Source organism: Crocodylus siamensis, chromosome 4 (genome assembly GCF_052110815.1).
Source record: "Crocodylus siamensis isolate JL-2025a chromosome 4, ASM5211081v1, whole genome shotgun sequence".
Taxonomy (NCBI): domain Eukaryota; kingdom Metazoa; phylum Chordata; order Crocodylia; family Crocodylidae; genus Crocodylus; species Crocodylus siamensis.
The window spans coordinates 44,274,237-44,290,219 of NC_143398.1; the positions used below are offsets into that span (position 1 = coordinate 44,274,237).

General features: G+C 41.9%; 1 protein-coding gene across 3 annotated transcripts in view; it reads right to left on the reverse strand.

The window, feature by feature from the left end:
• Positions 1-8,068: 8,068 nt before the first annotated feature.
• CPED1 (cadherin like and PC-esterase domain containing 1) overlaps positions 8,069-15,983 on the reverse strand; it is a 243,408-nt gene continuing 235,493 nt past the window's right edge. For 2 of the 3 annotated variants that reach the window (XM_090042204.1, XM_090042203.1), the window contains one exon: positions 8,069-10,746. In XM_090042204.1, coding sequence (XP_089898330.1) covers positions 10,519-10,746 — 228 coding nt within the window. In that variant the 3' untranslated portion in view covers positions 8,069-10,518. The remainder of the gene's footprint in view (positions 10,747-15,983) is intronic. The other variant, XM_090042205.1, reaches the window with a different exon arrangement.

Consider the following 15,983-nt stretch of genomic DNA (forward strand, 5'->3'; position numbering starts at 1 on the left):
TTTATATTTTTTCTTGGTGAGGGGCCCAATCCTTTCTTTTTTTTCTGGCAAAGCTTGCCTATGGCCAAGGGCTGAGCTGCCAGTGGGTCAAACAGCCCCTGAGCTACAGGGGCCCCAGTCCTTCCCTCTGAAGCAGTGGCACCGCCAGGGCTACCTGGGTGGGCTGCTAGCAGGCCAGGTGCTGTGCTAGCTCAAAGGCTGCAGGTTCAGAGAAGGTCAGAGAAGATAAATCTTCCCAAACAATAAACTACCAAAGGAAAGTTGAGCAAGGCTATTGTTAGAGAAGTACTATTCTGTAGTGAGCTCTAACCTCCAGGGCTTTATAACAGTGAATAAAAACTGGTGATGCATTTGGAAATTTTGTGCAAACTGTAACTCTATGTGCCTCTTTGCTCACATTATGAAGACTTAAACATCATGACAGTTTACATCCTTGGTTAGATTCTGGAAAAGGAAGTGTTTAAGCCAGGAGTGAGTAAATACTGTAGAGTCTGGGGAAAGGCACTGGGACGCGGGATCTAGCACTCTGGAGTGGGGTCTGCATGCCAGGGTGTACTTGGAGTGTACTTAGAGATTAAGATTGAAGAGCAGTGCCTGACTACTGAGGATCTTAAGGATGGATCCCCTTTTAGCAGTCTGGGAAGTGACTAATGAAGAGGCACTTGGCCAGGTGATGATCCCGAAAGATGCATAGCTCCTTTAGCCATTTGAGTGCCTTCTTTTTCCAAAAAAGGTAGGAGGTACTCATGTGAATGACAGTGGCTGCACTGGGTCTCGAATTTTTGTTTATATAGCATCGTTCACATTAAAATTTATGTGGGTGTCTGTTTGTGAATACAGAGTTATAGATATCTCGAAGTTGCAACCAAAAGACATAAAGCCAACTCCAAATATTTAGATGATTAACAGTGAAGTTTCCTTGGCAAAAGACTTTTATGAACAAATAGAAAAAGTGAGTTAGTGAGTTATGGGTGTTGTACCATTGAATTTTTACCAGAGCACTTGTAAATCCAGCCTTTCCTTTTATTTCCATTTATATTATGTAAATATGAGCTGCCACCTGGATGTCAGCCATGATTTTCACTTCAGCAACTTGTCTGAAAATGAATTATTGTCAAAAATCTTAAATCCACCAAAGTATTTTTCTCCACTAGTTTCATTTGAAATATATTCACTCACTCTCAGGTACATAGAGCTTTAGTGCTCTGTATGGAAAGTCTTTGCCAAACAGAAACAACAAACCTATACCCTTGTAATAAATGTCCTGTTTTATGCTTTTGCTTATGCATGTGCCAGAAAAGCTGCAGCCTGAGAGGAGGGCTTGGGACAGGGCAATTCCAGCTCCCTCACATCTTCACAAAGAAGTTGCTTTGCACATGGAACTGTGGGAATATTATGGGTGCAGTGAAGCTGCTGTGATGCATTGTAATTACAGTGCTTCGGAGCAAACTTGTTTAATCAAGTCTGCTGGAGCACGGTAATTACTGCACTCCAGCATCACATGTATCAGTATCTCCACACTGAAAAATGGCAGCGGGGTTGCTTTAACTAAAGCTCATTCGATGACTTCTAGTTATAACACCCCCACCGCTATTTTTCAGCATGGGGACACTGATACATGTGAAACACCAGGCTTTTTAATTAGAGTGGCTCTCAGAGCTGCTCTAATTAAAGCTCCTCCCACTCCCGGAGCATGTATAGATGCTCATAGTCCACACATTTTAGGATATGGTAAGTCTGGTCCCAATGCATGAGGGCAGAACAGTTTTGTAGAGGTGTTCTTCAAGAACTGTAGCCAAATAGCATATGGCATTGTAGGCATACTGTTTTTGAATAGTTTAAGTGTGTCTGCGCTGACCAAAACTAAACTGCAGGAATGTACCCCCAGAGTGATGTGAAGTCTCCAGAGTCCCCAGCTTGTATTATGTTAAACACTGACACCTTGCACGAAGGCCAGTGTACATCTGTATATGAATGTACTAATAACCTGAAAGGTAAGAGATCAAGTATGAAAGTTTGGTCTGGATTTGCTGAACTAATGGTGTAGAATGGAAGCTACATTTTCATTGTACTTTGCTCTCTACACAGTTCCATCTAGGAAACAGGGCAGGGCATGGATCGGCCAGGGCTGTGACCAGTTAATTCATAACCAAGTAGTCGCTGGCTGAAACACAACCCTGTATAGGATGAGGAAGGGCTTACTGACTGGGAAAGTGCTGTGGTTTCATTTTACTGTATTGTTTTGAAGAAAGCTGTAAATACTACTACTACAACTACTGTAGCTATGGAGATGACTAGAGCTCTCCATGGTTAGGAGTGACTGATTCTGGGTCCCACACAGGATCCCTTGGTAAAGCAGGGTTGAGGATGTGACCTACACAAAATGTGATTATTGCTTTGCATAAAATATGCTGTACTGTTGAGGCAGCCTCCACTAAAGACTGGGTCCTGTCCTGTCATTAAAATGCCTTGAGTCTATTAATTAAGGAAAGCATGGGGAACGGGTCCTCAACAAGGACAAGTGCAGAGTGCTGCACCTGGGGAGAGGGAACCAGCGTTATGGTTATAGGTTAGGGGCTGACCCTCTCGGCAGCACAGAGGCAGAGAGGGAACTTGGAGTCAGGATTGACTCCAGGATTAATAGGAGTCGCCAATGCGATGAAGCGATAGGCAGAGCCAACCGCACCCTGTCATACATCAACAGGGGCATCACTAACGGGTCCAGAGAGGTCTTGCTCCCCCTCTATGCGGCGCTGGTCAGGCCACACCTGGAGTACTGTGTCCAGTTCTGGGCGCCGCACTTCAAGAGGGATGTGGGGAACCTGGAGAGGGTCCAGAGGAGGCCACTCGTATGGTTGAGGGCCTCTGTGGCCAGCCCTATGAGGAGAGGCTGAGGGACCTGAATCTCTTCAGTCTCCACAAGAGGAGACTGAGGGGGGGATCTTGTGGCTGCCTACAACCTTATCAGGGGCCAGCAGCAGGGACTCGGGGAAAGTCTGTTCACCAGGGCCCCCCTTGGAGTCACCAGGAACAATGGCCACAAGCTGAGGGAGGATAGGTTTAGGTTAGATATTAGGAAGAACTACTTGACAGTAAGGGTGGCCAGAGCCTGGAATAGACTTCCCAGAGAAGTGGTGCTCTCACCTTCCCTGGAAATCTTCAAGAGGAGACTGGATAGGCACCTGGCTGGGGTCTTATGACCCCTGCCACCCCCAGTGCTTCTTCCTGCCCGTGGCAGGCGGTCGGACTAGATGATCTGTCTAGGTCCCTTCCCACTCATTGAGTCTATGGTTCTATGAACCCATTTTATAGACACTATTTAATACTTGGAGGTGAGGGGGGAGGGGGCTAATTAGACCGTCTCCCAAGCAGTCGGTCTCATTTAAAAGCCTCACTGTCACATGTATTAATCCCCCATGCATTTAAAAATGGCCAGGGAACACTTTATCTAAACTTTATTCAATGAGGTTTAGTTAAAATGTCCCAGCAGCCATTCTAAAATGTGTGAGGGCTTAATACTCATGATGCTGCAGTGGTGGTGGAGCACATTAGTTAGAACGTGGAGCAGACTTGATTAATTGAGTGTATTTTGATGCATTATTAGAACACCAATGAGCACATGTATAGGCACCCTTAGGCCTTCGACATAAGTTAGTTTTGTAGTGCTATGAAGTTTGTAGCAGTACAAAAAATGGAGACCTATGAGCGGGCATTCACCTCCCTGGCTGGAGCACAACTAAGTTGCCACAGAGGCAGCCTCCCCAGGCAGGGGCCCAGAGGCTGCTCCTTAGCTACCTCCCACACCCCTACTCCAGGTCCCCAGGGGAGCTTGTTAGTGAGCTGGATGGGCTCCCTGAATCAGGGGAGGCATGTGTCCTTCCAAATATGTGCACAGGGTGAGGGCAGGGCCAGGGGCCATCAGCCTCTTAGAGCGGGGGGCTGGGACTGGGCTCAGGGCAGGTGGCAGCAGCACTGGGAGGGGTGACTATAGTCTGTCCCCTGGGGCTGTGCACAGTGGTAGGGAAGTGCCCCCACACCCCCATGCCCCTCTGGATGAGTTACTTGCAGCTCCATCTTGCTCCTGTCCCCAGAGTCCCATTCACTGCCCTGGCTGGGCAGCCCCAGCTCCAGTCCCACTCCCTCCCTCACTGCATGGACCTTGATCTACCCCCTCCCCAGACTTACTGGCAGGATGCTGCTCTCTAAGCTGCCTGACTCTATGCCTGGCTGTGAGCATGCATGCGGCATTGGTGATATTATTGGCTATACTGGCCAAAAAAAAGCCGATAGCTGATAATGTTAATTTTCCTTTTATTGGTGCTGATCTGATATGTGACTGATATAATGGTGAACCCATATTATATACCATGCCTTTTTTGAATGACAGTGGCTATAGGTATCATGCTTTATACTGGTGTGATTTAGGAGTGCTCCAGGAACTCCAGGCACATATGAGGGACTGGGAGAATGTCTGTTGACCAGGGCTCCCCAGGGGAAGACTAGGACTAATGGTTATAAATTGCTAGAAAACCATTTTAGATTAGAGATAAGGAAAATCTTTTTTACAACACAAGTGTCCAGTCTTTCCTGCCCAAGTGCAGGGAGACTGGACTTGATGATCTCGTGATGTCCCTTCCAGCCCCTAACATTTATGAATCTATGAACTAGGCATGCACAGTTTGGCCTCTTAGTCTCCTTTGGATCTAGCCTTTAGCTACCAAATTAAATGAACTAAGACTTATCCCCACACAAATGTATTTTACAAGACATTGACAAGATGTATTACACAAAGGACTTGAAAATAGGATTTTAAAAAAAAGAATAGAAAAAGTTTGGTAACGGGAAAATTTCATGGAACTAAAAAATGTTTAGCCTTGATATGAAAAAAAAAATGTTCCATCAATAGAAATCACATTTCATGTTGGAAGATCCCACATTGCTACCAAAAATATGTATCTTTTATTTTATTTAGAGGAAACTCAGTGGGCTCAGTCCTACTAGATGGCAAGTGGCTCTTCTGCTGAAGGTACTCAGCAATTTGCCAGATTAGGTCTTCTAATTTTTTTAATGTTTGCCATGTTATAAATTGCTTTAATAAGTGGAATTAATTTGACTGTATTAGATGCATTTAAATTATTATACTTAAAGTTGGTCACTTAGGATAAACTGTAAATATCCAGAATCCTTAGATCTGACAAAACATAGAATGGGTAAAAGCAAAAAATAGCTCTGATGTAGTGACTGTAAGATAATTTAACTACCATCTGAGGAGGGTGCGTAGTGATTATCAGCCTGAGCAGAAATATTGCTATAAGCTCCTTAAGCTCAATGAATCACAAAGGAAATATGGAAGTTGATAATGACAAGTAGAAATGAAAGGATAAAAGGCACTCTCAGAACATGGTAAGTGAGAAGCTGTGCCAAATGCAGAATTGCTCTTCAAGCCCTGGCAATATCCCACAGTATTCACTGACTTTAAAGGGCTTCTGACAATTTTCATTACATTCACTCGATCAGCAGTGAGCTCTTTGCAATTGCTCCAGTTTTCCCAAGATGCCTCAAAAGTATTTGAACTCCTTGCCCAACGTTTTTAACAGCACAGTCATAATTACAACAGCATTTTGAGGGATAGGTTCCCACCATTGCTAACATCAAGGAGGCAGCACTAGGGTAGATAAAGATTGCACTCTGGCTTTTTTAATGCTGTATTCTTTAAACCTGCTAGATAGGTCTAAATAACACTGTTAAAAATGCCAAAAACCAAAGGAGACTTCTCTGTACTGTGGTTTAGCATAAGGGATATTTCTATGTGGACACAGACTATATCACTCTTCATTGCATGAATGTGCACAGAAAAATGTATGCCAGTATTACAATAACAAAAAATTGGTTTCCCCTAAGATCTGACAATCTGGCCTGAAAATGCTTCTTCACAGACAATAACTTGGAACAAAGACAACTAATTCCTGCTTTCAGTAACATCACTATAGATCTGAAGCAAATCAATGCAATGCTCAGCTCAGTCTGAGCTGATGATGACACCATGTCCAAGAGGTCTAATTCTGGGACTGTGCTTGGACACCTGCTTACAGTTATGTGTCGGAGCATGTTTGATCAACCAGAATGAAATGTAGGTAAACTACTCTACCTAGCATGGCAGTGAACCATCAGACTGTGTTTCTAGGGCTTCCAGATTTCTTTTGCTCTGGTTGCTAATGCAGGCCTATGCCACTGCACATTCACTTCTATTGCAACTCATTCTATTTAGTCTAAAACTAGCATGTGTGTTCTCTCTGCACTACAACTATGCTTTCATTTTTATAGCATGGTGCTTTTAGCTTCACTGAATATGGGCCAAAACTGAGCCGAGAATCAGAATGAGGGTGTGCACGTTGTGAAACTGTTTGTATTATGCAACAAATTCACTGGCATTATCCCAGATTTACACTGGGGAAACTGGCAGCAGCATTTGGCCCCAAGAGCTTAAATAAACTAGGTTGCTTGCTGCTTTAAATTCACCCAAACAACTCTGTGTTCTAGATCAATGGTTTTCAACCTTTTGATTTGCAAGTGTGGGTATTCATGTACTTTTGATTCATCATTGTCATCTTTCATGGACCCCTAAGACATAGTCTGTGGGCCCCCGGGGGTGTGTGGATCACAAGTTGAAAGCCACTGTTCTAGATAAAGAGCCTGCTCCTGTGAAACTCAGTCTGCCTTTTGCTATTGGCATTACTAGAAATGGCAAGGTGGCAAGGCTGTTATTTTGAAGACTGAAATGACCCAATATTTAGAACTCATATTCCCAACTCTTGTTTTCCAAGCAAACAGGAGCTTCTCATGGCAGTACTTGAGTGGAAGTCAACTCCAGGCTATAGGATGTGGTGGGCCAGCAGCAGGTATATATAACATAACAGGGAGGCCAAATGAGCCAGATGGAAACCTAACGGGCAAACAAAAAGGTAAGACTATATTTTTTTATTTGAAACTACAGGGGCTTGTTTAACAGTTGATTCTCTGCCAGACAACTCACTGTACCTCTAAAAAAATTGCCCTACTCTACAAAGTCATCTGAAAGATCCCTGGATTACAGTCAACTTAATATCATACATACCTGCTTCTTCAAAGCATTCTCTGTGGCTCAGCATAGTAGCAGGAACATAACTTTTAACAGTTAGTTCAACCTTAGGGTAATTGCTGGTCCCACAAGGCCTCCCAGAGAGTAAAAGATTTTGTTGTAATTTGAATATGACAGAAAACAATATGACAGAGGAAAAAAAACCACTGTAACAGGCTTATATTTATCTGGGTGAAAAAGATTATCTCAAAAGCTGGCAGTTAAAAAAATTAATACATGGTATAAAAATAGTATCAACTCTCCATTCCAGCTCTGTATAAATCCACATATATACAGCATCTCTGATGCAGAAGTTGACTCTTCAAAACAATGCTAATGGGCACAAATAGTAAAATAGCTTCCTATTGTAGCACATAATTCTAAAGATGTTCATTTTAGCTAAAACCAGAATAATGTAACTGAACAGGCTACTCGGTGGGGTTATATGCAAGACAGCCATCCAACCCTTCTGACTGTGGGACACCAATGCACTAGTCTACATCTGCAGCAATAGTTAAAGCAAAAGTGGCTATGAACGCAGTTTCTAATGCCTCCTGGGTTTATTTTTGTTGGCTAGTCTATCTCGCTGTGGACCTACTGCCCATGCCTTAAACCCATGGTATATTTCTACCAAAAATTCTAAGGCTTCAAATGCTATTTTATAGAGATGGGACAGGAAGACAATCTCCATACTATTCAGACTTGTTAAGTAGTTTTCCACAGCCTAGTTACCCTTTCCCCTGTTACATCTCTACTGTTTTAGGATTTTCCACAGCTATAGCCGGGAACAGAATTTCACCTTAAATGAATATCCCAGCATTGGGTCCATTATTTGTTAATAATTGTGGTGTGATGGCAAAATAACAGAATTAGGAATCTCTTATAGTGTCAATTACAGTAGGAGAAATAATTCTGGCAAAAATAATGCCAAAAATGCACTTTCACTGGCACTGCAGAATATAATTATATTTTATTACTTCAATATGCAAATATTTAAGGTAAATAAATGGTGGTGCTTCTGTATGATTCATCACTAACTCTTTTCTTTCACGTGCCACTCTGTGCTAGATACATTTTTTAAGTTAAACAAGGAAAGACTTAACGCCATACCTAGTATTTTATTGTGCATTGTCTTTGTATAACTTAGATACAAATCATATGTTGCTAATGAAAATACTTGATCTGAAGTAACTTTTTAAACAAAGATCAACTTGCAAATAGTACCAACAATGTCATACTCTGTGTGTGTGTGTGTGTGTGTGTGTGTGTGTGTGTGTATTTAAAGCACACTTTCAAATTGCTACATGTAAAAAATATTAAGACATTTGGGACTATGATACATAAAAATAATCTAGTGGTGAAACTGGAGTGATGAATTGCACATTTGCCAGCATCAGCTACAGCAAAACTATAATTAGCCACATGGTTTTTCATCACTTTTTAGCATATGCTTTAACTTTTTAGTCTTTGATTTTAAAAAAACAACAAACACACATGCACCAAAATCCAATTTACAACTTAACTGTGTACAGCAAAAACAACAGAAACAGCATATGGACTTAAATGATACATACTGAAGACCCTGAACATGTGAAGCAGAAATTATGATACACCCCATATACAGTCATTTTACTATAGAAGACATTTGACCTGAACCTGCTTTTATTAAAGTCTCTGGCAAAACTTCAACTGATGCCCATGGAGCGGGATCAGTTTCATGAATTTATGAATTTTAAGGCTATGTTTCTATACAGACCTGTCATGGACACTGTAAGATCCACATGTATGGTCTCTATATACAACAGGATCTGTCAGGATTAATTTAGTAGATAACCAAATACTGATATTTTCAGTATATTGTTTTTGGATTACAGTATAATCACTTCTGTCAATTTACTGTGAAATCTACTAGAGACAGAAACCGGCCTATAATTTCCCCCTTTAATATAAAGGACCTTGGCAGGAAAAAACCTTAAAAGGAAATTCAGAGATACAATGTAAAACACTACCTTCTGGTGAGAGGACTATTCACATCTCAGTTGGGGATATAGGCTGCCAACTGGATGGAATTCAAGGATCCATGAGCAATCCTAATCCACTGGCCCCTCCTGTTCTTCCAAGGAGATGTTTTCCCTATGTACTGTGGGGGGCCAGGAGGACTACAAACATTTGTTAAGTTGGGCAGAGAGGAGCATACCACTGAGCTCCCTTCTGACTCAATGTGTCCCCATTTTAATGCTTCCTGCCCCTTGGTTCCCTTCCACAACACCACTGTGTGAGGAAGCAGCCCTGAATGCTGACTCCCTGAAAGTGGAATCTAATTTTTAAAAAGTTTCCCTACATTTCCTGGCACTTCTTCTCCACATGAAACCACATCATGTCCTATTAAATCATACATGGTTGTATCAAAACACATCAGGAACTAGTTTTGCGGTTTCCTTTTCCCTTTCTTTTTTTAAGTATTTGTTTAAAGTCACATATTTATAGTCATGTTAAAGCCAGGTCTTGCAGTCCTTGTATGCCTGGAGTGGGTGTTTTTCCTGAATAAGCACTGTAATACCAGACCCTCAGATAGCAAGCATTTCACATAAATTCACAGCAAGTGCGATTTACAAAAAGGGAAAATACCTTCCTGACTTAAAGTTCAGATTCAGGAAAGCACACAAACACATGTTTAAGCAACCTTCTTGACCTGGGACCACAAACTAGGCTATGTTAAAATATTCACCATCTATCCATGTTCCACTGGGATAGTATATTCCATCTTGTTTCAAGATAACCTAATATCTGTATTAGTTTTGAAATGTTTATTTTTTCTTTTCCTTTCAAGAGAAAACATGGAAAAAATATGTGAATTAGCTGTAAAAACTACAGTTCAAAAGCTGGTACTGTACATAAAATAGTAATATGTGTCTGAAAAACACACAATATAAATACTGAAATAGAAACAGAAATATTATTATATTGCTGATGAGGTAAGCTCTTCGGTATGCAATAAAAACTATTTAAAATGGAATGTAACCCATTGCTATATACAGTATAATGTAATACATATATAGACAGGTAAGACAAAGAGTTCAGGCAGTCCTTTTCAAATACTTCAAGTATTTGTCTCTTGTTACCAGCATAATCCACAGTTGCTTGGCGTACAGCTGTTCTAGTATTGGATAATACTTCAAGTGACTTCCTTCGCTCTTTACATCTGTCCATCTTCCATTTGAAAACCACAAGTCTACAGACGCACATCTTGATTGCATAACATTTAGGACAAGTGTCAAATGTCTCCAGTTCTGCTGGTACATATGCAGCCAATCTAAGAAGCATGTAATAAATTCAGCATGGTCCTTGGACTGTCACTTGGAGAAGTGGGAATTACCAAGCCCTAAACCTTCTGAAAGGTGCTATGTTCCCATAGCCTTCCTTTTATGTGCACATATCCTGCTGAAAAGGATTTCAGAATAAACTTGATTTATTGGACCTCTGACATGATACGGTGACTGAGAATTCATTGCATAGTCTTGCAGTTGTGACAGCTTGCTTTGACTGTTGAAATATTGCCCTAGGGCATAGTGCATTGACAATTTCATTGTTACACGAGGATTTTCTTTAGAAGTTTTAGATTTTACCACCTGCAAAAGAAGAGTGACATTTGTAAATGTTTCTATGTGCCCCGACCCAATATTTCATCAGATCCATGTTTGCCACTGATAAGATAAGCATACTTTGGTTCTTCCTGGGCTAGATTTTCATACACTTACCTTGATAAGCAATATACTCCACAATTAGTTCCATTTAATATAGTGCAAAGCTTATGGTGCTAAGTAGTAAATAATGAGTAAGATGCTTTTCACTCCAGCCCTTAATAGTCAATGGAACAGAACCCAGCTCTCTGGGTACAAAAGTCTGTGACAGCCTCAGAAGTGCCATGTTTTAAAACATTTAAGGCCAAATCCTATTTCACCTTTACATGCTGAGGGAGTACTCAGGTAGCTGCGTAAGTGCAATTATTGACACTCATGTGGATTTTACATTCTCTCTCTCTCTCTCACTCCCTCCCTGCAACAGAACACAATCACCCAGGTATGCACGTGTGCATCTGAAGTTTTAAAAAAAGCCAAAAAAACCCCAACCCAACAGATAGGCCCAATAACGTACTGGTGAAGGTACTTGCCCAACAAGTGAGAGTCCCATATTCTAACCCACATCTCACTCCCATCATCAAGAGACAATCTGAACCTCCATGTCACAATTCCTAGCAAAATGCTTTAACTGCCATGCCATGGACTAGGCCAGTGAGGCCAAGTTTTCTGGCCTACATGCTATAGATTAATCCTGCCCTCTCTGCAAATGCAATTCTGATCCCCTTCTTCTGCTTTCTGCTTCCTGACCAATCTGTTGCATACCACCCACAAAGTCTGCATGTGCCACTTGTATTACAGTTGGCCACTCCTGGACTAGGTATCTCCCAAGCATCCTCCAGCTCTGCTCTTGAAGTGGGCCTATAGAACAGCCCAGAGGGGAAGTATTGTGGGGCCAAGACTGTGGTTCATTGAGATGGGCACTGTCCTACTGGTTTATTTTTATTTTTATTTTTTTGGATCTTGCATTTAATTAATTGGGTAAAGAGCAGTGAGATAGTTTCTGCTCCCTCCAAAGCCCTGTTCCTTTCACTAAACCACATGCTCTCTGGTCTTGTTTTTTCCCTGACTTCATATATCTTCCCCTCTTGTCTGCCTAAGTGGAAATAAACACCACCATGGTCACCCTGAAGCAGGATTCTTGTAGTAGGAAAAAAACAGAAAATCAGCTTGATTCCAGGAAAATCATCTAACCCAAAATGAAACAGTTAACCTACTGAGTCTCTGGACCCACTCAAACTTACTTATAAAATAGCAAAATAAACAAACAAACATAAATAAAGGTTCTTAGGGAAAACAGTGTTCATGTTGCATCCTAGCTCATCTAGTTCATTCTATTCAGCTTGTTTCTATATATAAAACATCCTTTATTTGATTGCCTGACTTGACAGCACGGAGTCTTAGGCTGCTTATCTGTTTTAAGAATAATGCTGAACTTGTGATCTAGTGTTCCTCAATTTGGCTGTAGGTTTTTTGTAAGATGAGACATTCAAAATAAAGTAGCAGATATCTAAAACAATGTGTCATTTAAATAAGATCATAACACATATAGAGGCACTCATACAAAGTGAAATGTAAGTGGGAAAACACAGGTGAAATGTTTAAAGACTGACCAGAGTGAGTGAGAGGGATTGGCTATGTTTGCAAAGGAGCAAGAAATGTCTGTTTAGAAAATTAATACATTCTAAGACTAATTTGATAGAGCAGATCCAAGAGAAGTATTTGTTTTTATGCAATTAGGACAAGCTCATTTGTCTAAATTAGTGCCTTAGATCCAGTAACTGTTTTAAAGTTTTGCTACCTCAAGCCAGTCACTGAAACTGCATTCCTGTAGACAGCGATCTTCACAGAATGCAGCTGAGTACAATTGAGTACTCAACCTGCAGCTAGCCACTGATTAAAATACTAAATCCAAAGGCTGACAGTTTCTCTTCTGTGTACATTAGGGCATTACTATTATGTTATGGAAGAACTCAAACCTGGATGCAGTAAATGCCCTTTTTTGTTCTTGGCCCATCTGTTCTATTCCAAAGCACGCTGAGAAAAAGAAATTAGTTAAAAACTGAATTTATATAGGTTTCCTTGTATCTAACAAAACTAGGAGTAGCTGTGGGTTGGTGAGGAAAGGAGATGTCAGGGAACAGCAAGATTTTGTACTCATCTCTACCCCTACATGGCCTGCCCACATGCACTTGTGGCCAACACTCGAAACTTGGAGACATGCTGGTCTTTGGTGGGCCTGAGAGCAAGTACTGGGAGTAAGTCTGAAGTAACTTCACTGGCAAACTTCCAAGTTTGGAGCAAGTCAGCAAATGTGAGTTTCACTAGCAAACTGGTTTGCCAGTGGTTTAAAGCAGATACAGGTGGGCAGTGCATGTACACTGCATGCTCAGGCCCCTTGGTGCCAGGACCATTGTTGCGGTGTTAACGACAAGCTCTCGGAAGCATGAGTATCCATGGTGCATTGCAGCCAGGACCAGAAAGATTATTTGGAAAGAGTTTTCAAGAGGTCAGTACTGGAGAGTCCAACAAGCAATAAGGAGAAGTGGCAGCATGTGACTACTCAAAGAAGGAGGGCCCCCAGAACTGAAGAACAGTAGACTGAAGTCAGCAACCACTTTCAAGCACTCTGTAGTGGAATTGCTGAGGAAAAGGCGGAGGAGAGGATATCTGTAGGCATAAGGCAAAATAGGCAGCAGACTAGAGAGCAGGAAGTGCAAAGCCCCAAGGACAAGGGCTCCACAACCATTGCACCAAGGAAAAGAAGAGTAGTGGTGGTTGGTGACTCCCTTCTGAAGACAGAGGCACAAAATTGTTGTCCAGATTGGGGGGCTTCGGAGGTGTGCTGCAAGCCTGGAGCCCGGATTCAGAATGTCACAAGCTCTGTCAAAGCTCATCCATCCTTTGGACTGCTACCCCTTCCTTGCTTCTCCATGTAGGCAACAATGCTACTCCCAGGAATGACACTAAGTAGATTGGAGAGGTGACTATGGGACTCGTGGCAGGAGGATTAAGGGGCTTAGAGCACAACTGGTGCTCAACTGGTGTTCTCATTAATTCTTTCTGTGGAAAGCAAAGATCTAGGCAGAGACCACTGTATCCTGGAAGTGAACGTGTGGCTAAGACAGAGCTGTCAACATGAAGACTTTGGATTCTGTGACTGTGGAGGAAGTAGTGGGAAGCAACAGCAGGTATCAAATTAGGTGCGAAGAACTAAAGCACCTTAATACACTTGTAGACATGCTAAAGTGTATTAATGCTGTGTATGTCAACTGACTTTAGTTCCAAGTTGGTCCACACACTGTTAATGCACCTTAGCATGTGCACATGTAGATACATGCCTAAATCACCTTGATGCACATTAAGAAAATGCACATTAAGTTTAGGCATGTGTAAAAGCATGTGTAGACATGGTCTTTGAGGCCTCTAACTTGGGGATGCAACTGGTCACATAAAGGGATTCCTCTTTTCAGCCATTCCAGCTCCCTTTTCAGCCACAGCTAAAACTTCTAAAACTAATGATATAGACCCATTTGGGAATCTCCTTGGACTTTTCTCAGTGACACAGATAATTTCCTTGTGGACAGTGAATCCTATATTAACCTGTTCCTCATATGCAAAGCTATTCCTCTTCCAAACACAGAGACCTCTTATCATCAGTAACAGTTTTTAAAATAAAAACACCCAGAGCCAAAGACACCAAACTTACACAAGACTTCAGCTGGGGACACTCAGTCCTGGCCATATCTGGGCTCTGATGGTCATTTCAATGGAAGCTCAATGTGAGATTCTATCTCCCAATGAAAATAATAGTAAGAGGCATCAAAAAGAAACATGGTAAAAGCCTGGAGGAATAGCCAGTACATGCTGTAGCCCCATTGAACAACCAATCTGAGTTCTGGCTGATTAAGGGCCAGATAATGGCCTGTATCACACAGATGCATGGGGGAGTAAGGGGTCAGAAGGTCCTCTTGCTGTACGAGGCCAGCTACCCATCCCACATGTGGAAAGTGAGGGAGAAACTCTATGGAATTCCTTGATAGCCCCCCACAGATTAGAGAAACTGGAGAGGATTAGAAATGAGCAGAAATGCTGATGAAGGAGTTAGTCTGGAGAAAAGAAGTTTAAATGGGGGATGCGTTCACATTTTTCAAATATTTGAGTCTGCTGTAAAGAAAAGGGAGAACAATTGTTCTCCTTTATCACAGATGGTAGGAGAAGGCAGTAGTTTAAACTGATTTAGATTAAAACCCTGGGAGGAAAAAAACCCTTTAAAACTGTATAAACAGTAGGGTAATGAAACAAGCCACTCAGGAAAGTTTGGAAATATCTTCCATTGGGGGGGTTTAAAAAGTGGCTTCACATGCATTTGTTTGAGTTGGCTTACAAACAGTAAATTCTGCAGTTGTGCAGGGGGATGTACTAGGTGACCCAGCTGTGATTTTATATCACATGGGCAGGAAGGGTTGGGGAAATGCATGGAGGCTTGGCTTCAGCCCCTAAACTACTTGTCACCACTGCCTTGGATTCAGCCCCCAACATACTTATCAGCACTGCTGCACTCCACCAGTGGTCTAGGACTGGTGCAGGGTATGTGTCTCTGGAATCAAAAAGCAAACTGTAATTCTGAGTCTCTGTCTGATTCTGAGACCGCTCCTAACCTGCCTGCCCTAGAGCCATGCCACAGCTGGACTCTAGGACAAAGATCCCAAAAATGCCTGGCTGGTGGTCCCTCTGATTTAGATCAGAAGACTACTAGTAACAGGTGACTGCAGTGCTCACTGAATCCTCCAGAATGAGAGCCCTGAAATTATATGGTGTTTTGCTACCATGGGCCCCTGAACCTAGAAAGAGAACCAGTGATATCAGGACAGGATCACAGCCCAAACTAATTAATCACCCGCATCTGTCTCCTTCAGAAGCACAATGGTCATAAAATCTGTTGTGCTTCTGAGGATACATCTGTGTCAGTGGAACTTAAGCAGAAAAATAAAATTTTTATTTTGTTTTTAAATGGCATCATTTGCATGATGCTGCACCTGGGAGGATTAAATGGAACTTATTGGCTAGCAGGAAGTGGTCAGAATCACTAAGTAAAATGTAAGGGGGGATAGTAGGAAGGCGCCATAAGGACACTCTCGAATCTTTGCTTGTTTGTTTTCAACTGTTGTGACACTGAATTGCTGTTTGCTTGCTTAACATATTCTTAGGTTTGATTAGCCACAGAA